Here is a 23504-nt window from a genome sequence, read left to right on the forward strand (position 1 = left end):
AAACGTTCTCGCCTTTACTCTCGTCTTTCTATTTCTTCTTCGCCTTCTTCTATCGTTCTCCCCCTTCACCAGTGGCGATATTGGCCTCGGGAAGTACACCAAAATGATCTGTCCTCACCATCTAGTTCATAATATTGCTTCTACACCCGTCCATTTACTGTCTCATGTGTGGTAATACTGATGTCGGGGGAGATATTGAAGAAGAAGCAGAACAAGAACAAGAACAAGAACAAGAACAAAAACAAGAAGCGTTCTCTGTAATAATAATAATAATAATAATAATAATAATAATAATAATAATCCTTCTCTATCAACTACTGGTGCCAAACATACAAACCTCTACCAGTGCCACGGCCCAAACTTCCACCTTAGTGCCACAGTGTAAACTCATACGGGAAAAAAGAATGAAAGAAAGAAAGAAAATAAAAGGCGTTGTTAGAATGACCATCACAGCTGGCACCTCGTGTTATTGCCGCCACACACACACACACACACACACACACACACACACATTACGCCCAGTTTTCCCTCTGCTGGTGTTCGTGCCAAGGTTGTCGCCTCTCTTACTACAGTCAATTCCTCCAGCAGATTGTACAGTGAAGGGCGTGTCTCTCTCTCTCTCTCTCTCTCTCTCTCTCTCTCTCTCTCTCTCTCTCTCTCTCTCTCTCTCTCCACCTCCCTTCTTGCAGCCATGAACATTTTGGGTCTCGGCCTTGAACATTTGTGTGGGTAGGCAGCACGTCAAGGTCAAGTTAAATCATGCAAGTTGTATACCTACAGTTCTCCTCTAGTCTGTCTGTCTGTCTGTATGTTACTAGACAGTATACACTAAATACTAACTATCAGTATGACGGACGGAAGGACAGACGGACAAACGTAAAGAAAGACAGATAGGCAGAGACAGACAGACAGACCAGAAACAAATTCCCACTACATTTGTACCATGGTAAAATATATATATATATATATATATATATATATATATATATATATATATATATATATATATATATATATATAAATAAATAAATAAATAAATAAATAAATAAATAAAAAACAAGTAGGTAAATAAATATGCCTCATTTCTCCTCCCTAGGTGCTCCTCCCTCCTAGGTGCTCCTCCTCTAAAGTGCTCCTCCCTCCTCCTAGGTGCTCCTCCCTCCTAGGTGCTCCTCCCTCCCCTAGAGTACTCCTCCCTCTAGGTGCTCCTCCTCCTCCCTAGGTACTCCTCCCTCCTAGGTGCTCCTCCCTCCTACTCCTTCCTCCTAGGTGCTCCTCCTCCCCTCCCTCCCTAGGTGCTCCTCCCTCCCTAATGCTCCTCCCTCCTAGGTGCTCCTCCCTCCCTCTCTAAGTGCTGCTCCCTCCTCTCTCCTCCTCTAAGTGCTGCCTCCTCCCTCCCACTCCCTCCCTAGGTGCTCTCCTCCCTCCCTCCCTAGGTGCTCCTCCCTCCCTAGGTGCTCCTCCCTCCCTAGGTGCTCCCCTCCCCTCCCCTAAGTGCTCCTCTCCCTCCCCCCCAGTGCTCCTCTCCCTCTCTAAAGTCCAGACACTCCTTCCTAAGTGCTCCTCAGGTGGCTCCTCTCTCTCTAGGTGGAGAGACGGAAACGTGCTCCTCCTCCTCAGACGGAAACAAAACACAGGTCCCTCCCAGGTCCCCCCAATAGGAACAGGTCAGGCCTCTCTCTTCTGACGGATGGACGGAAGGATGGTTGGGCAGACTGTTAGTCAAACGGACGGACGGACGGAGAGATTGGCGGAGGGCGAGGGTGGAGAGAGAGAGAGAGAGAGAGAGAGAGAGTTCACCACCCTTTCCCACTCTCCCCCTTTCCTCCTCCTTACTTCCTCCTTCCCACTCCACCACCCTTCCCACTCCACCACCCTTCCCACTCCTCCCTCCCACTCCACCACCCCTCTTCCTCCTCGCTATCGATTCCAAAATGGGATAAATTCTCGATCAGTTTCCGTGCGGTTGACGGGAGCGGTAACCATTACAACCACCCCCCCCCCTGAGGTGTGGGAAGATAGCCACACCACCAGCCACACCATCAACCACACAACCACCCCCGCGAGGTGTAGGAAGATAACCTTGGCCCTCACTATCAACCACACAACCACACAACCACACCATCAAACAGACAACCACACCTGGGCTGACTTGCATCACCAACCACACTCTTGACCATTCACGGCCACATGTACTGTAAGTCGTCTCACACACACACACACACACACACTACGCTCCACTCCGTATATCCGACACAATAATAACAATAATAAAAATAATAAAATAATGATAAAACAGCAATGATACTACTACTACTACTACTACTACTACTACTACTAATAATAATAATAATAATAATAATAATAATAATAATAATAATAATAATAATATAAAATAAAGTACAGTATCATATCCCAGTGAGAGTCCTCTACGTGTTTCGTCTCTCGAGCCTTAAGAACAGTATTCACTTTGTTGTGGGGTGGCAGGGTGGCGGGGTGGGCGGGGTGGCAGCGGCGGTTAAACACAGGGAATTCACGAGTTTCTGTACGATGTAAAATACCTCCACCACCACACGCCCTCCCGCTCACTGTCTGAAGCGTTCCAACATTCTATCACGAAGGATTATATTGTTAGGAGTTGCAGAATGATGACACGGTGAGATACATGTCTAAAACTAATGTCTTCCTAGAGCCTATACATACCCTCTTTCACACGCCTCTTGCTCCTAAGTGTACGACGCGTTCCAACATTCTACCAACAACATTACGTGAGTCTTGAATTATTGAACGTCTTTTTTACTCTTCTGAAAAAGCAAAAACAAAGTGTATCTATAACTAATCAAATACTACCGGGCAACTTATCGACAAAATGAAATAATTGTATTCACGAGTGAGGAAGACGAATAAATAAGTTAGTTACAGAAATCTTAACTTGGGGTTAGGTAGATAGGCCTCCTCATACCCCCCCCCCCTTCCCCTGGTGATGGTGTCCGTCTGTCCGTCCGCTAGTCCGTCCATCCGTAAAAACTCAGTCTTCCCGCCGCGCGATATTCCAAAACCCCGATTGAGTGATTTCATTTTAGGTGTGTGAATGTATTATGGTGGAGTGTTGGTGACGGCTGGTGACTGCGAGGCGTTTCAAGAGCTGTGTGTTGCTGACTTACGTGATATCATAGTTATATAGTCATTCTCGCTTCATACGTCTGAGTTCTCAAAGAATTTACAAAAAAAAAATCGATAATTCCCTCTAAATTTATCACAGGGAGGTTTCTGGCACGTATGTGTGTGTATTTCAGAAAGTGTATACTGTACCTGGTTCTCTTTATGTGCTCGAGAATGCATGGTCGTACGTTTGTGTATGTGTATATATGTGTGTGTGTGTGTGTGTATTCAAGTAAGTGAGAAAGAAAGGAAAGCGAGGTGTGTGTGTGTGTGTGTGTGTGTGTGTGTGTGTGTGTATTTATGCGAGCGCGCTTGCATGGCCGAGAATGAAAGAAAGCAAGAGAGAGAAAGAGAGATAAAAAACTATTAATGCGTGTGTGGCTACAGGGTCATATATTCAGGGCGAGTCACGAGCAGCGTCCCAACACGTGCAGCGGCGGCGCGGCACAAAAGACGCGGGAAAATAATGTAAACATAAACATTCCTGCGTCGCTTTGGCTCCAGCACCAACCTGAAGAAACCAAAATTATTGCCGGGTTTAATATACCTGTGTGGGGGGCAAGACTGTGCTTCTCCACCCCCCCTCACCCCCGGTAAGTGGGTATAAATCAGGACATCTAGTTAAGGTTAAAGTCTCAGTGTAATCTTGTTGAAATAGCTAGGAGACATATTTATACACTCTGGCAGCCCCAATTAGGAGAATGAAATCAGTGTAGGATTGTCTGGGTGTTGTTTTTCAAGTGTTTGGGCTGGGAACACTCTCTAAAGTGTACGTGTGTGTGTGTGTTATACCCGTGGTTGGGAGGAGGTAAGGGAGGGAGAGAGAACCAGGGGATTGACATGACAGGGAATCTAGGCAAAGGAATGTAAAAAAAAATAATGTTTTCAGTCCTAACAAGAACACAAAAAAAAACGCTAAAATAATATGAGGCGAGTACGAACCTATTGTATAACTAGAGAGGCGAATGTTGATAGCTGGCCGAGAAACAGTCGCTGATATTGATAATTAACCCACGAACACAGAGACGGATTAATCCAGGCAGACACGCTAATAATGATAAATCCCGTAACAGCTAATAACAAATCTGATGCGGCCGTCAGTGAGCTAGATTTTGTTTGGTTAATTTATTATACATGTATACAATTATAGGAATGTTTGTTTTTTACATATAAAGGTATACTGTGGTGGCTTACTGCAGCAGCGGGTGGAGCTTTTATCTTAGCCAATATCACGTCACGAGGAGGGGGAGGAGAGGGGAGTGGAGGGTAAGAGGAGGGGAGGGGAAAGAGGAAGAAGAAAAAAGGAGGAAGAGGCAGATTTGTTTCACCATAAGTTATCCCAAATTAGAGAAGCAAGAGAGAGTGTGTGTGTGTGTGTGTGTGGTCAGGCAGAAGCACCACTGGCCTACCCTCGCCACTTATCATCAAACACTTCATCGATCTTCCTTAAGCTAGGTAATTACTACACCAGTGAGGGGGGGAGGAAGAAGGAGGGAGATAGAAAGAACAAAATCCACGTCTATCCGGGCAAAACGTTCACTGATTGGTCCATGCCGCCAATAAAAGACCGCGCGCTTATTGGACCTCCTCCCCCCCCCCCACAGGATGTACACTCTGAGGATGCTCCGTTTTGTTCCTCCCTCTACTGCTGCTGTGTAAATGTTGTTCCTCTCACTGTGTCAATGTTAAAACAGTCTGGGCCCCACACACACCATGGCCTTGTGATTGGCTGGACAGAAACGCCAAACAGACCCCCTCCTCCTTCCTTCCCCGCCCAAAAGGTTTCGAGTCCATTTGGTCATCAGTTGTCAATCAGACGGCCAACAGACCCACAAAAGGCCCCGAACAGTCCTGACATAATGGTATTTCCAGGGCGGCGGGCAGACCACATACACAGACACACCTACATTATGGTCTCACTTGTTCTCACGATGACGAATAAACAGACTGGTGTGTGTGTGTGTGTGTGTGTGTGTGTGTGTGTGTGTGTGTGTGTGTGTGTGTGTGTGTGTGTGTGTGTCCCCTGGAGGCAGCGAGACGTGGAGGTAATTTGTGACCAACTCTCCCTCACTCACAGTTGCTGGCGTCCGTGGTGACCAGTCGATTGCAAGTGACTGTTGATGTGTTCCTAAAGCAATAATATTTTCTGTTATCTTCCTCAATGTTACCATGATATTAGGCACGACAGATTAATTTACCCGAAGATTAGACACCCAATTGTTACACAAACCCATCTATTATAAAAAGCGCAATTCTCACGCACTACAAACCCATTATATTATTACTACATAAACTCAAATAATGTGCAACACAAAGGCTAGACAAAAAATAAACTCCTTATACAATACAACAGAACAGAAACCAAAAAATAGTAATAAAAATACGAATCTCTGCAACTCCAAAATGTTTACAAAGTGGCGAACGCTCCAACTAATATCGACGAGCTGAGAGCGATATCGGGATTGAGCCAAAACTTGTCGACGACGTAAAGGTTTGAGTTACAAAAAATAAAAATAAAAGTTCCAAACAACATATTGGACTGACTTACCAACATACCGGTTTGACTTAAAAAGGTTCTAAACGATACATCGGATTCGACGCCACACTCTTCCTCTACTTCCCACACTAATTCAGAATGACGCTTTGGCTAGGGTTGTTATTGTCAAGGTGTGGAATATGCAAGACCTGAACGTCACCACTCTAATTCCATTCCGGAAATTCTGTTCACAGCTCAACCCACTGCTTACATACTAATTACTGATAGCGATATGCTGGGCTAGAGACGAGAGAGATAGAGATAGAGAACGAAACAAGAAAACAGAACGAGAAAGGGAGAAAGAATACGACACAAAAAAACAGAGATAAGCAAAAATCAATGACTACAAAAATACAAACAGAAACTACGGAAGAAAAGAGAATATGGGAATCAAAGAAACGAGAAAGAGAATGAAACAAGAGGAGGAGAGAGAGAAACAGGGCTGAAAAACTGAGAAAGAGTGAGAGTTAAAATACAACCCCATAACTCAGAAGGGAGAGGCAGTGCTTCCTCACACACCACCGCCACAGACTGATTTAATGGCCAGTGTACCTTACCTTCCCTTATATAATTCTCCCTCCAACGAAACTCAGACTACAAATTCACGAAACTAATAAAAATACAAAATACAGGGGCTAGAGAAGACGATTTTGTACTGCAATTAGGCTACGAATTTTGGGTGGGTCATCCTAATCATAATGTAGACGATTATTATTACAAAATTACCATTACTTTAATTAGTTATTGCAGTAGTAATTAATGCTCATATTCTAAGCATTATTAAACAATAGCCCCGGAACCTACAGGAACTCTAAAGGAATATGAATTCACATCGCTAAATTATGGCACAAGTTAGTGGATACCAATTAACCGCGCCCTAGCTCTTCATATTTTCCAGAATACATCGTTCCTCAATATTCCTCCTCCGAACGTATGCTGAGGGGAGGAGGAATATTTTGTAGTCTGTGTTGGATGGACTAAGCTATGTAGGTTTGCATGCGTGGTACTCTCCATTTATTTATATTTACGAAAACACCTACAGTAGTAAGGCTTATGTCTACGTTAGGTTTCCATTTACAAGCGTATCTTTGAGGCTTCTATTTACATGCCATAAAGGGATTCTGTTTACAAGCAAAACTTAATTGGTTACTGTTTACTTTCATGGGTCACTAACAAGGCTTCTGTTTACAATGGAAGACTTATAAAGGGTTCTATTTACATGCAAGTCTTACTAGGTTTAACTTCGCATGCAAGATTTATTAGGCTTCAATTTATATGCATGACTTATATGTTCGGTGTACAAAAGTTTACATACACACACACACACACACACACACACACACACACACGCAGTTTCTTCCCCAATAATATTCAGTGTCACAAACAACAAAGGACATTTTAATACAGTAAAAGTCTTGCCTGGAGGTAATAACGGACCAGCCGGAGTAAAAATAAAGGTGTAGCCTAAGGTGCCCAATAAAGCCGATATTTGAAGTTAATTTCAATTTCAACTAGGCGCCAAATTCCCTCCATTTTTCAACTAGTTAAGAAAAAATCTCACTTTTTTCTTTACTAACGTGATAGCGTCGCTACATTGTTTTTATACTTAAAGAAAAATATCTCACGTTACCCGAGTATTTTTACTAATATGTGAGTGTCACTACATTCCTGTTCTGTAAAATAGAATATACAAAAAATCTCGAAAATGTGTAACACTTTATAATTTTCAGGTCGGGATGCGAACACAATACTTGTGTGTCAGAAATTCGTAATTCTCACTGCATATATTTCTGCCTCTCAGCCAATGCCATTAACTGAATGGACAATATATCGAAAACGAACGGATATAAACGCTTTTAGTTTAATTGTGCGAGGCTTCCCTTTCATTTTTATCCAAGTGCAATAAAGTACAAATATACACAATAGCATCAGTTACACATGAACAAACATTATTGCCACCTACTACAAAATATATTTGAAATTACATGACAGGCAAAATAAACATTTGCATTGTGGGCAATTCTAGCTGCCAGAGTCTTCCAAAACAGTAATATTACGCGTTACTCTTGTTATATAATGTATTAATGTGCCCCAACAGCAAGGTCTTACAGAACACAGGCATTTTCTAACACTGAACAACAACTATTAAAAGTCAGGAACTTTTTTTTACTTATACGTTGTGGTATTTTAACTCTGTACTGCTTTCACACGCATTATATCAAATATCTACGTTCTTAATATTCTTTTTCGACATTAAATACAACTTTTATTCTATACTTCCCTCGACGATAATAAATTTCCCAGGTGTTATTTCTATTGGTATTTTTACTTTATTTACTTCCGATACCAGAGATGTAAGTGTTTTTCGGTTCGTTGTGTTTGTCCCATCAACCTGCCAGAGTAGGTGATCATGTTAACAAGCTCACAGTGTGTCCACCAACCCACACATGGCCCCACTGTCTCATTCACAACGAACACGAGAAAATAAAATAGTGTTATTGACATTCTTTCGTGGTATGGTATTACGTAAAAAAAATATGCAAAAATGTCTAATAAGGAGCTTTAGATGCCGGTATATTTGTTTCTCTCCTTAGCAACCGTTCCAAGTGTAATGGGCGTGTTCTTGAACTTAGCAACTGATAAACGTACGATACCCCTCTCCTTAGTAAATGACAAACGTACACCTGACTGTCAAACGTACCCATCTCCTTAGTAATCGACCTTAGCAACTGACAGGCGTACACTCTGACCTTAGCAACTCACAAGAATAAAGCTTTAAGTACTACCTACGACCCTGGCCTAACGTTTAGTATTCTACAACCTTCAGTATATTAAGTAAACATAAACAGAGACGAATCAACGAAATATTAAAACCTAATTTAACTTTAAACTAATTTAACCCTATAGATTAACCTCACTAGATTTAACCCTGTGGATTAACCTTACTAAATTTAAACCTATGACTGAACCTAACCCCTTGGATTAAACAAATATAACCTCAGAGCCTAACCTAACCAAACCTCACAAACTAACCAACCCTAACCCCACATCCTAACCTAACCTGACATCCTAACCTAACTTGACATCCTAACCAACCTCACAAACTAACCAACCCTAACCTCACACACCTAACCAACAGCCAAACCACACTGAGCCAGTTTCACTCAGCTAACTCTAACTTTCTCTTTGACAGGTGTGGTGTGACCAGACAACCAATGGTGGCGGGTGGACGGTGGTGCTGGCCAGGTTGGAACAGGCATCCCAGGAAGACTTCAACAGGAACTGGGCAGACTACAAGGCTGGCTTTGGCGACCCCACAGCTGAACACTGGCTCGGTAAGTCACCCTATCTTTGTCTCTTTTATAAGCAGTCCGAATCAAACCGAGGAGCCATGCAAGATTAATAGTAGCCATATCTATCGTATTCTGTAATAACTTGGAAGACTTAATAATAAATATTAAGCTGTACATTTTTGAAGACTAACTCCTCGAGTAACAAAAAACAAGTGTAAACTGACAAAAATCTTCTAAAAAAATAATTTAAGCTACTATCCCTCCGGCCTCCATCCTTAACCATATCAAAATAAATGGGATTTTTCTGGCATGCTTCTTCATTCCCACTGTTACGAGAGAAAAAAAATCACTGACCAGTTTTCCTTAACTCAGTCCAACTGCTACTATTAACCCTACTACGAAAAAATATTACTGCATTTTCCCTTAATAATATCACTCTTGATCACACCGCTATAGAATTCGCGTTTTAAATTTCGCAAAAAAATAATTTCCTTATTGCTTATATCACTGTCAGTTATATAAAACAAGTGTACTGAGAAGAGGGCGAAGTACCTAGCATGCACAGTGTTGTTACTTGTCGATTAAAAAAAATGAGAAAATGTTTATAGGGAAATATGTCCGATGAAAAATTATCTTCACGAGTTAACTTTTGTTGATGCAATTGACAACGACGACTGAGGAAGGTGTCGGGAGAGCGTGGACTTCCCCGCACTTGGTGAAGGCGGCCTAAACCTTTGGATGTTTTTGCTGGAGTCTCCGAGAACTGAAATACGAGTGTATCAGTTTTTAGCTCAGCCAATATCCCTCTATACGTGACTGTCACTGACTGACATTCATTCACTCTCACTGATGGCGAGATATATATATCCAGTCTGCACAACCTAACTCATCCTGGTTTTACGTATACCTCTATATATAGAGGTATATACAGTACATATATATATATATATATATATATATATATATATATATATATATATATATATATATATATATATATATATATATATATATATATATATATATATATATATATATATATCATGGTGTAAGGTAGTCAGTCGGTCGGATGCTGGGTAGCTACGGTCGTAGGGTAGCTGCGCCACCAAGACTGATCTACAGTACATCACCCACCAGTGGCACGGACACCCCAACAGTGTGCTGAGTATATAAAGGCTACTGTACATGAAGAGAACTCAATCCTTGAATCCAGCGGGAATCGAATCTGTGTACCCCATTTGCTTACGGGACGAACGCTCCCAACTTGGGGTCGGAGGCCTTGAAAACACAACCTGGATGACTGTAATATAGTTTGACTCTAAGGATATATTAAGCCTTATTTCACTCCAAATCAGTCAAATAATCGTACATTGAAGCAACTTTACTATGAAGCCACCAACCAACACTTCATCCCAGTATTGTAAAAAAAAAAACATAATATGTATACTGTTGGTACGATTTCCCACTCCGAAAGCCGCTTAGAGCCTAAATAATAGTCTGGGGCGGAGAGGAAATAAGAGTAAATAGTGTTTTAAGAGGCTTGTTTTATAAAGATTAAAACCCCGTACATGAAAAAAAAATGTCTTACTTTGAATGTGCCGCCTCATCACTTCATTGTCTCCATATTTTTTTAACGAAATGTTATTCTTTTTTTGGACTTCACGCATCTAGCTGGAACCTCCCAATGCAAACATTTCTTTCCTAAACACTAATTAGTTTTACGCCACTAACTACTAAACCCTAAACATCGCTTATAGTGTAAAATCATACCAGCTGTAAGACATATTACCGTATAAGATACATACTTTCTTATTAATACCTATTATTACACGTGTACATTATCGATCTCAATAGATATACATAAGGTAAACAAATTTATCTATCTTACCTTGTCTTCTCGTCCCTGGCCAGCTTTACCTTGTGGGTCTGACAACTGTTAGCTTGTTACACGATTTCATTTGTATCTTTGGGCATGTATCCGTATCACTATGATGCTAGAAAAGTATCCGGAAATATTTTATCACCAACTAAGTCAGTGTGGTGTGGGTCCTGCAAAGCCCTGTAGACAAAATTAATGACAGCTCAGGTATCAATAACTACGTCAGTGTTACCAACTTCCAGGAAACACAAAACTTATGTATAATCCTGTGTTATTTTACAACTATCAAATTTTAAAAGGAAATGTTTTTTTTATATGTGTAAGTTATTATAATTCAATCAATTTCGTTGGATATTAATGTATTTGTAAATGCGTGGAAACCTGATTTCGATGGTAATAGAATGTGCATTTTCTCAAACAAACAACATCATTAAGCCTGGAAAAATCGTCCTATACTCTGGAAAAATAAAAGATAAAGTGTGTGCTCCAATCGTGCCACTAATTTTACCTCAAACAATTACGGTTTGTGTGTTTTCTGAGCAAATATTACTGTAAAATAACAATATAATGTTAAAGGATATCGACTGTGGTAACAACGTCCACGAAAGATCACAGACATAAAACAAATTTTTCACATGAGATTCAATGGAAATAAATACCCACTAATATACACAGTAAATGAACATAGGAATAAATACGAAGATTTCTAATAGATACGGTCATCAGTTACCTTTGGATCGGTTGCACAAAGGTCCATAAAATAAACATTGCCCTGATGGTCATCTTCAGATAATATATATATATATATAGAGAAATAACACACAGAATAAGATGGAAATTATACCAAGACTCTACCTTACGATAACATACAAAAAAAACACAAGAGATATACTGAGACCTTCCTTCCTTAACTAGAAACGTTCAATTTGTACCAGTTAGGAGACAAAATAATGCTAAGATTACGTTAATTTGGGTCTGCACTGGTTATTTATCTTAAACAGATGGGTGCATCCTTATATTTTCAGGTAGATGAATATTTTTAAGATATAAAACAATTTCTTTCATTCACTCCACTATGACATACAATAAACACACACGAATTAGCAGACTTTAAAGCGTCAAAGGCTAGGATGTTGCTTCTAAATTTCTTGGCTACATTGTAATATTCTATGGCTACATTATCTCCTGGTTGGTTCCATTATCTCCTGGTTATCTACACTATCTCCTGGTTGACTACATTATCTCCTGGTTGGTTCCATTATCTCCTGGTTATCTACACTATCTCCTGGTTGACTACATTATCTCCTGGTTGGTTCCATTATCTCCTGTTGGCTTCATTATCTCCTGGATGGCTACACTATCTCCTGGCTGGCTACATTGTCTCCTAGCTCACTACACTATCAACTGGCTATACACGGTCTCCTAGCTCACTCCACTATCTCTCATGGCTGCACTGTCTCCTGGGCGGCCTCCAACCTGATCAAAGGCGTTTATTGCTCATGAAGGAGATTTCACATCAATTTGCTTGTCTTCCTCACCCTCTTCCTTCTTTACTGCCTTCATCTTCCTCCTCCTTCTTCCTCCTTTACTGACATGATCTTCCTCCTCCTTTACTACCTTCTTCCTCTTCCTCCTCCTTTACTACCTTCTTCCTCTTCCTTTACTACCTTCTTCCTCTTCCTCCTCCTTTACTGCCTTCTTCCTCTTCCTTTACAACCCTCTTGCTCCTTCCCCTATACTGCCCTCTTCTTCCTTCTCCTCATCCTTTTTACCCTTTCCTCCCATGTTCTTTGTTTTCCTCTCCATAGTTCTTTTCTACGCCTTCCTCTTTTCCTCCGTCCGCCTCCTGCACCGCCAGCCGTGTCCCCGCGCTTTCTGCCAAGTCAGGGACTAATTTACTCTCAATAAATTTCCTAATCTTCTTCCTGTAGACATTTTCTTTGTTCCAATACTTCACAGCGAGTGCTTCACTTATCCCCTTATTTTCCCCCGGCTCTTTCCTCTCCCTCTCTTCCTCCCTTTTAGTTTCTTTCCTACGCTGTATAGTTATTTATCCCAATGTTGTATCACACGTATTTATCTTTTTTTTTTTAGTATTTAGTGAAAATTGTATAAACTGTTCCTTTAAAACAGGTAGAATGAATGAACTACATTATTATAGCCGAACTATTTACCAAACTTAACAATTTTAGAATATATTTAGTCATGGAAGGTTAGGTAGGTGAGTTTGGCTGGTTTGTTTTCCTTAATAGAACAGGTGGAGAGGGTGCCAGACACAGTGAGACATTCTTTTATAGTGAATTATGGGAGCGTCTTCTGGTGACAGTGAGAGATTTGACACTTTTTCTGGAGAGGGAAAACCACAAGAGGTAAACGATGTGCCGGGGATACGTGGGCGTTGAAGACCTTCTGGCGAGTTTGAGTGGATGCAGATATTATCAGTATAGCAAGTAACTGTGGTACCGAGATGTTAGGGAGGAGACAAAAAACTGTGAATTAGGTTGGTGAAGAGACAAAGGACACCAGCCTAACACACAAACAGGCCGTACGTGTTGCTGACTTAAATACGAATAATTTATCATCCTGCTGCACACATGACTAATTATTCTATGGGATTAGCATAAAAACAATTAATTACGCTTTAAAACCCAAATGACTGTATAATTTTAATTTTCTTTCATACTCAGAAATTAATATAAAAAAAATACGCCCGTGTGATCTTTAAAGTGACTCTCAGGTTGACGCATCAGGGTTGACACTCGAGAACTCTTACCATGAAAGTTCCCCGTGAGTGAAGATATTAGACTCCATTAATGGATTTATTTAAGCTAAAACATTAACACAACTTCACACCTACCTGACAATAGAGTAATCAATGACGAATTTAAAACAAACACGAAAGCTTGTATTAGTAGCATAAATAAAAGATCCAACAATAATCTCATATATCCACCCCCTCCCCCAGCTCTCCACCTTCCCCCACCATTCCACCCCTTCCCCCACCATTCCACCCCTTCCCCCACCATCCCCCCATTCCCCCACCAGGCCTCGCCCTCCTCCACTACAATACCTTCCTCCGTGTTCCTCACTGTGTCCTTGACTTCAACAGTTAACAACGATTAGCACAGTATTACGACTTGGGGCAGCTGCTGACATTACCTGGTGAGAGAGAGAGAGAGAGAGGACGTACATAAAGACAGACAATGAGGATAAATAGAGAGAAAAGATACATATAAACAGGAGAATAAAGACAGAGACAGACAGATAGACAAACACAAGCACGAAGACAGAGACAGCGTGAACTAAGGGCCTCGTTAGTGAGGTAAGGAAATGGGGTCAATTGAAGGGAGGGATGATGAGGCTATCAGACAGGTGTGGGGGGAGGTGTGGGGGAGGGGTAGGTGGGGAGCAGGTGTGGAGGGTAGGGTTGGGGAGCAGGTGAGGGGTAGGGTTGAGGAGCAGGTGTGGAGGGGTAGGGTTGGGAAGTAGGGAGGGGTAGGGTGGGGGAGCAGGTGTGGAGGTAGGGTTGAGGAGCAGGTGTGAGGGGTAGGGTTGGGAAGCAGGTGGAGGGTCGATCCAGGTGTATAAAGGCACAGTAATAACACCATTGAACACAGGTAGGAGGGGCGGGTGGTGGTGTTAAGGTGTGGTGGGAATAACACAGGTGAGGAACTCCGCCACTCACCACCACCATCCATCACCACCCACCACCACTACCACCATCCATCCACCACCACTCCACCACCACCACTACCATCCATCACCACCCACCACCACTACACTACTACCACCACCACCCATCCATCACCACCCACCACCACTACCACTACTACCACCACCACCATCCATCACCACCACCACTAGGAGTAACCACTACACTACCTCGCCCAACACCACTCTTTCTTTTTCTTCTTGTTTCAAGCAGTTCCTAATGGCCTCAGCCAAGATCTTACGACGCTCTCACGATGTAATTTGCTCTACTTTATCTATGTTTCTCGGAGAGAGAGAGAGAGAGAGAGAGAGAGAGAGAGAGAGAGAGAGAGAGAGAGAGGACAATTATCAGCATTTCTAACTTTGTCAACACCGTTCACTCACTATTTATCCTGATGTAGATAGAGAATGATAAACCATATAGACAATTATACTTACTTACATACGTTGACAAACAGACGGATGGATAGATAGATAAATAGAGATAAAGAAATGTAGAGAGAGAACAGATAAATAATATAGGAAGGACAGAAACAACAAAGAAGGATAACGCAAGAGACAGTATACAGAGAGACAGACAGAAAGGTGAAATGCCAGGGAAAGTGATTACGAGTAATATTTTACCGGCTAGAGAGGGAAAGAGAGAAAGAGTCAAAGAGCAGGTCCTCCCACACAGGAAATGTGGTGTATGGGAGGGTCGTTACCGCCCCCCACCCCTCCCTCACCCCGCAGGCCAGTGAGGGCGCCAAGCCAAGGGAAGGTTACCAGATGCTGGATTCTCACAAACTCTTATTAAATGTACTTTTCCCTCATACTTGGTGATATGATAACACATCTGGGCGTGATGTTCGGTCTTCTTTGTTTCGTAGATTCAGTGAGCCAGTTGGAAGACTAAACATAAGAATAACATCATGTGAAGATAAGACCCCCAGCTTATATCAGCTGATGATTAAACATCTAAACTCGTTACCTTCAGGGATTAGGTTTGATTAGCGTTAGGGTGGTTAATTTTAATGTGAAATAAGCTGTGGGCGAGCTTTTAGGTGATCCAGAAATTTATCTTAAGATTTTTTGTATCTCCAGTTCAGGATAAAAAAAAATGTACCGTACGACCCTTTGTGAACCCCGACAAAAAATGGTGGAGGATCTTTTTGTTATTTCTTTATTGCTAAATAAAACACTGATCAGGGATTTTTTAGAAGACATGTAAAATTCTTACCATTAGGCTAACCTCACTATCTCCAACTGCACACACCTAGTCACTGTCGCATCTCACATCTCTCTATAAATAATCTTTTCACTTTATCCTCATAACTTTCTTTGTTAACTTTCCGAGCTGTTGTCTCACTCAAATCAATCATCTTGACTTTGTTTCATCTTAACGAGGTTGTCATTAATGGCAGACAAGACCCTCACCCGCGCCACAACAAAGACCTCAGAGAACCATAATTCTATACACTGATGACAAAAATTACTCATCATCTATTCCATTGAAGATTATGTTATGATACATTACTCGTAAATTCTACACGCAAGCATAGACACAGATGTACATACATACAATAATCACCCATCCTCATTTACCCATTAGAAGTTCCTGCAGCTTTTCTCTTTCGTTTAAATAAAATTAATTCTCTAGGAAACTTTCAGGTCTACCTATTTATTATTCTATCCATCTCTCCTATTCGTTCCCTCCGTCACATATATAGTTCGTGGTGAGCGCTGGCGTGAGGGTCTGCTAGCTGCTTCACTATTCTTCACCTACTGTAGAATTTACACGCATGTTATACTTCCTCATAGAATCAAAGTCATTCAATTTCAGTTAATATAGTCTAACTTAATCCCACTGAACTTAACCAAACTTAATCTCAGTACCCAACTTAACCAAATCTAATCCCAGTTCCCAACCAAACCTAATCTAATCCCAGTTCCCAACCAAACCTAATCTAATCCTAGTTCCCAACTTAACCAAACTTAATCTCAGTACCCAACTTAACCAAATCTTATCCCAGTTCCCAACCAAACCTAATCTAATCCCAGTTCCCAACCAAACCTAATCTAATCCCAGTTCCCAACCTAACCTATCCCCACTGTACTTAACCTAACACAATCTAAATTAATCTCCTTCAATATCATACAACCTAACTTCCCTAAAACTATTTTAATCTAATCCCACCTAACTTCAATTACTGCCATCGACCCAATCTAACATAATGCCTACAAACCTAACCTAACCTAACCTCATCTTACTTAATCTCTACCTTCTTTCATATGATGTAAAACAAGTTAGGTATGAACATAAATTTGCATAAAATTAGGGATTCTTCAAATGCCATAACGAACACACTCAAAAATAATATACACCCTGTATAAAAAATGGTCAAAATGAGTGAGTTTTAACTTAAGTGACGTCAGAAAACACTTGGTGACTACTTACAGCTTTGAGCCTTGATATTAGTTACTACATACAGCTTTTAGCCTTGGTATTAGTGACTACATACAGCTTTTAGCCTTGATATTAGTAACCACATACAGCTTTGAGCCTTGATATTAGTTACTACATACAGCTTTTAGCCTTGATATTAGTGACTACATACAGCTTTTAGCCTTGATATTAGTAACCACATACAGCTTTGAGCCTTGATATTAGTAACCACATACAGCTTTGAGCCTTGATATTAGCCTAGTATAAACGACTTTTAAACTAGTGTACTGAAAATAATTAAAACTTACCGAATATTAACCTCCCCCCCCCCCAAAAAAAATGACAAGATTCCTCTACTGAATTAACAGAAGAAATAAAACGTAGAAAAAACAAACCTAACACCACTGTGCTATTACCTCCTGTTGTCCCTTCCTCCCTCGTTCTATTTTCCTCCCTCTCTCTCTGTCTCTCCCCACTCCTCACCATTTCTCTCTCACCTTCACTTCGACATTTACCTCAAAGGCCAGGGAGTGGAGCGAGATGGGGCTGCTCAGTCTTCTTGGGCCCTCCGTAAGTGCTCATCCAACTCCACCTCCATTTTCCTTCATCTCCAATCAGTTGAAATTTTGAGCATTTGTGCATTCACTCAAATTGTATCAGGCATATGTATGTATATGTATGTTTGTGTGTGTAGAGAGCTGCACACACACACACACACATCACCCTCCTAACAGCACATACATGCACCACTGCTCTACAGAGGGTTGCCACCCCACACATTTTACATAACATTACAGTGCTTTTGTTTCACAGGGTTGGAGGCTATGCACGTCATGACCAAGGGCAGGAACCACGAGCTCCGGGTCAACATCACCGATTGGAGTGACAGTTCTGCTTGGGCCGAGTGGAAAGAGTTCAGGTGAGGGTGTGTGGCCCAGATGTCTAATTGTATACTGTACTTTTGAGATGTGGAGCAGTACTGATGTGTAATGTTGAGATGTGGAGCAGTACTGATGTGTAATGTTGAGATGTGGAGCAGTACTGATGTGAAATATTGAGATGTGGAGCAGTACTGATGTGTAATGTTGAGATGTGGAGCAGTACTGATGTGTAATGTTGAGATGTGGAGCAGTACTGATGTGTAATGTTGAGATGTGGAGCAGTACTGATGTGTAATGTTGAGATGTGGAGCAGTACTGATGTGTAATGTTGAGATGTGGAGCAGTACTGTGGGTGTATAAAGTGGACAAAGCTTTGAGAGAGAGAGACAGAACGTAAATGGTGTGGAATTATGTGAAGGTAGAGGTGTGGGGGGAAGTAAAGGTGCAGGTGGTGAAAATAATGATAGGGGAGTAAAGTAGGGCTGTGAGGGGGACTAGGAATGGTATGATTAATATTATTACAGTATTTTGAGGCAGAATGTAAATTACTACCATAAAGACATTCTACTGTTTACAGGAATTTCTTTCAGATTCTCCGACATGTAAATTTTGAAATACGGTACATTCTCTACTCATTTTCATCCAAGGATCACGTATACTGTATTTTAATATTTACTGTATCGCATGAGAAATAAACTACAGAAGTACAGTATATTAGTTTTCATTAATATTCTGTTTTTGTGATTTATGTAATGAATTTTGTTTATTTGCTGTTTTTTAAGTAAATTTTAGGTTTTTTTTTACTGATTTCAATTATTACAGGTAGTTTAAATATTCCTAATCTGTATATTTCAGCTACTAAACACAGAAATAATGTAAGAATTTTGTACTAGATATAACAAAAATATTAACACTACCAACCATGTGTAACTAATTTATATAAAGCTACTGAAATATACTTAAGATTAAATCCTCTTCATGCACCCGGCAGTGTGGCGGGAGAGAGCGAGAAGTACCGACTGAAGGTGATCCGCTACACCAGCATGTCTCAGGCCGGAGACGCCCTCAAGTGGCACAACGGCATGAAGTTCTCCACACCGGACCGTGACAATGATGTACTGCTGGGTAAGGAGGACAACTACTAATCTGTCATGCATGTCTGAGTAGCAGTGCACTGTAGTTATTAGTTACATTAAGGCAACTACAGTACAGGTATATATATAAAGGTAGTACTGTATATACTATAATGTAGTAACTTACCACTGAAATAATTTATAAGGATACTGTACAGTACAGTATACCAAAACTTACTTGAAAATATATATTGATCTAAAATCAACCCAAATATTCACTGATCACAAAGAACATTTTATAGATATATTCATCCAGATGTTTGTATAATGTCTAAAACTATAATGTATACAGTACATTATGCTTATTTAACTTTAGGCCATACACATTGAGACTTTTATCATGCTTTGAAATAACTTTACTGAAACAAACCAAGCCAAGGAACTAGTATGTCTAAATGAAGATGTTTTAATTTCCCAAAAAATTAAGATTTAAAATTTAATTACATATATCATATATTCCAGGTGGTCACTGTGCTAAGAGGAATAGTGGAGGCTGGTGGTACCGAGGCTACCGTGGCTGCTACCAAGCTCACCCAACTGGCCGGTACCAGAACAATCCCGGTGACCCACCCAAAACCTCAGTGGAGTCCCGCAACTTTGAACTAGGACCTGTGCTGGTGTGGCAAAATTGGCGCGGAGAGAGTTACTATCCCAAGACCCTGTTCCTCATGTTCCGGCCGGCACTGAATTAAGAGGTACCCTTGAAGGACGATGGTGTACCCACTCCCAGATTACAGTCACTGCTGAGGGTGTTTTGTCAAGGATTTTGAACCTGGATTTCAGAAAGATTTGTATTTTGACCAAAGCTGGGAAGGGTTTAAAGAAAGAAAGAAAGCACAGCTGGGTTGGTTCCCTTCCCCAGTAGGACTGTTGTGTTCAAGCATAATTGTGAGTTGGTTTTGATTCGCTGATTTTTGGCATCAATTTCTATGATAACTTGGAATTATTTTGGATTGATAATTAATTACTGTCACTTAATGAGAAACAGTAAACTTCTCATAGTTTTGAGACTCGGTCTAACCTTCCCTGGACGACAGGAAGCTTGAATATGTTGTTTCACAAAGTCGTGGCTGAGTAGTTAATTACCACTACATCAGCAAAGATATTTTTCAATGCTTAATAGGGCAGAGAGTTGGAACTATAAGTAATATACATAATAATAATTATTTTTTTCTAGTACACAAGAGATGGATATTTTTAAACATTTCACAGTTCAACGGTACTGTACTGGCAGTTCACTGTATCAAAACAAAAGCATCTTGTGACATGTTATCTTATATAAAGTTATATCTTGGATGCTTTTCTGTGTTATGGGACGGAGGTTATTTGTTTATGTAATTCTTCTGCCAAATATTGTGCCAAATACAAATTTGGGTTTGGTCACCTGCCAAGATATTAATAAGGGATTTTTTTTCTACTCTTCAAATGATCAAAGGTGAATATTAAAGAACTGAGCATGACAAGAGATGGGGATAGAGAGGTGTAGCCTTGGTTTCTGCTTTAGAAGAGAATATTCATCAAGAATATTCACCTTCCTTTGGAAGAGTTACTCAACAAGCAGAATCAAACATAAATGAATTTCTCACACAGAAGTGAAATAAAAAACTTTGGTAAAAGAAAAAGAAATCCTCTCTAAATAAGACCTTTACTCTTAACCATTAAGGCCCACTGTCATGTCTCTGTACTGCCGTGTATCTGTTGTGGTAGGATTATTGTAGTTCTTAGCTTACCTAGGACCTTCTCAGTATCCTTGAACACATCTCACTAGCCTCCCCAGCTCAGATTACAACATCCACCTCTCCTTCTCATTAGTAAACTTACTGAAAGTATCACTTTTGTCATTGAAGCTCAGTCAAATTTATTTAAATTTCATTTTGAGAAGCTCTACATTTACAAGAAGCACAAGTGAAGAACATACAGCTTCACATTCTCAAGTTCCTCCCCACAAGTGGTCAATATGTTAACTTAAATATTGAGAAACGAGGCACTGACATTGGCTCTTGTGCATTGAAAACTAAGTTTTGAGGCTAATGATTAGATTTTTGGCCAGAATATCAACTACAAGGCTGTAGGCTTTGTTTTGTCATCAAGAGCAGATTTATCATAACTAATATTCCCTTTAAGTTCATTGTAGTGTTACTCTCTTCAGTAAGTTTCTTTTTCTACATTAATTATATCCAAAAAATATGAAAGTGTTGAGATTAGCAGCTCCTGGTTGAGTAGCTGAACTCTAGTAAGCTAAGTTAAGCTTACCTGTACTGTACTGTACTGTACATGAGATACATATAAAAATATCTTAAACGTTTTACCAACATGTTCACTGTGATGATGGACACCAACACACATGCTGAAAACAAACACCCTTCATAATAATATCATGTATACTGAGGGACAAAGACTTCCTCTTCTGACAGCCAGCCAAAAAAACAACAAAAAATTTCCTATCAGTCCTAAAATTAAGAAAATCCTGGCCTATATATAAGAAAGTTTCACTAACACTGTATGTACACCTTGACAAACTTTTCCATGAGCTGTGAGTTAGTTTTTGGGTAGCTGTGAGAGGAAGACAGACTTACCACTGAGGGAAAGGTTAGCAACTCTTCTCATTATCATTCTATGTCTCATCTCTAAACTTTTTTTTTTCTCTCACCGACGAGGAAATCTGATGGTCAAGTCCTCAAAAGTTTCATCATATGACAAATTTTCAAGAATCTATGGTCTACCTTGATAAACAGAAGCACCTGCTATCTAATTGGTCTTTTATTTATGGTTTGTAAATGTTGTGTGTCATTGGTATTACTGTCTTTGACTATCTGAATGTCTCCTACATAGTAATCATGAAATGGAAGCAAAATCCTAGCCATGAGTAATTATAATAGTGTTCAAGTACAAGGTAATCTGCAGCAGTTAATGCACTACACACTGAGATCATAGGGAGGATGAGATTGTATGTAGGACTATTTATCAAAATATTCATTTCTTTAATCTCAGAACTTTTAACTCACATGAACAATTCAGTTAGTGCATGCATGACATATTAGGAAATACATAATAATAATCCTACAGGTAGTTGATTTAGTCGTTAATCTTGTGTCTACCTTCTACTTATTAGAGTACTGTACTGCCATTGAATGCGGTTCATTTTAGTAGTTGAGTTTTCAAAAAATGTGGATAATTTGGCTGTGGACAGATGCTCCCGTTGGTTACCACTCACTGCCATCCTTATGTCTTGTCTTGGAGGATTTGTTATTGTGCTAGTTAAATATTCACATACAGTACAGTATTCCTGTTTAGCAAAAGACCTCCTATAAAGTATGTTTTGTTTTCTTGATAATACAGTGATTTGTGACGATTGAATCTTCTGTCCACACCAAACTATCAATCCACTGTCAATAATGGGTTACTCGGTGACACAAAGCACTTGGTTCTACTTTTAAATAATTACATCCAAGTATATTTTCAAATTAAATTATATGTCATATGTACCAAACTTGGGTGGACATTACTAACCCATTATTAACAACAGTCACATTACATTTACAGTTACTGTAGTTATTAAATTCACTACAGTGTATAGCCACTGCTACATCTTTTGTCTTAAGAATCCTTTTCATATAGAAAACTAGTAATATTTAATTAAAACATTAATGCTCTGTATTTTCATAGATATGGAACAGTATTGTCTCCTTGAAAACATCAAAAAGACTGAAAATTGGATCAAACAGCTGTACAATGCATCCATGAAGGGGCAAAAAACAGAAGCCAAACATGTGTGCCAAAAATTAATTCTAAACTGTATGACTTACTGTAGGCCTTAAATTGTAGTCCTGTCTTGTGAATAAACTTTATACTTATAAGCAATTTATTTAAACACACAAACACAACCAATACAAACTGTTCTGCCATCCCCTGTTCCCTGCTGCATACCTTAGGGTTGCAGTGATGAGTGAGTGGGAGGGGCCATCCCACTCTGGTTTTATCCAACAGCTGCCATCAAGTAATTGCAGCTAACCCACACAAGCATGGAAAATGGCTGTAATATGATGATGCTACTCCAGGGTATAAATGAATCATAAGTTTTTCAAAATAGAACTACTGTACAGTACTGTACTGCATAGAAGAAAAGGCACTGGCCATCCAAGATGCCCTCATTGGCTGATGATGGATATAGTGATGAACTACTAAATGTAGTAGTTCATTAAAACATAATTGAAAGTACAGTAATACCCCGATTTACGTGGTCAATTGAACCCGCGAAGTAGCGCGTAAAACGAGAAACGCGTAAATGGAATAACAGAACATATGGGATTAATTGAAATAGAGACTGGGCCGATCCCCAAACTCCACTTTTTCAGACACAATACCTACGTTGTAGTAAAAATAGTATCTTAACTTTATGATGGTATGCACACACACATAATACAGAAGAGAAATATCAATAAGAGAATATGTAATATACTGTACCAGGTAAAAGAAAAATCAAG

The 23504-nt window shown here is 40.1% G+C and overlaps 1 protein-coding gene across 1 annotated transcript in view; it reads left to right on the forward strand.

Moving 5' to 3' along the window:
- The window catches only part of LOC121869998 (fibrinogen beta chain-like), a gene marked incomplete at its 5' end in the record, with an annotated part of 94718 nt that extends 71844 nt beyond the window's left edge, over nt 1–22874 (forward strand). Inside the window, 4 exons of the mRNA XM_042371681.1 lie at nt 8892–9033; nt 17820–17925; nt 18879–19012; nt 19483–22874. Of these exons, the coding sequence (XP_042227615.1) occupies nt 8892–9033; nt 17820–17925; nt 18879–19012; nt 19483–19712 (612 nt within the window). The remainder of the gene's footprint in view (nt 1–8891; nt 9034–17819; nt 17926–18878; nt 19013–19482) is intronic.
- Nucleotides 22875–23504: the final 630 nt, after the last annotated feature.

The sequence above is a fragment of the Homarus americanus genome, unplaced genomic scaffold (genome assembly GCF_018991925.1).
Source record: "Homarus americanus isolate GMGI-L3 unplaced genomic scaffold, GMGI_Hamer_2.0 scaffold14467, whole genome shotgun sequence".
NCBI lineage: Eukaryota > Metazoa > Arthropoda > Malacostraca > Decapoda > Nephropidae > Homarus > Homarus americanus.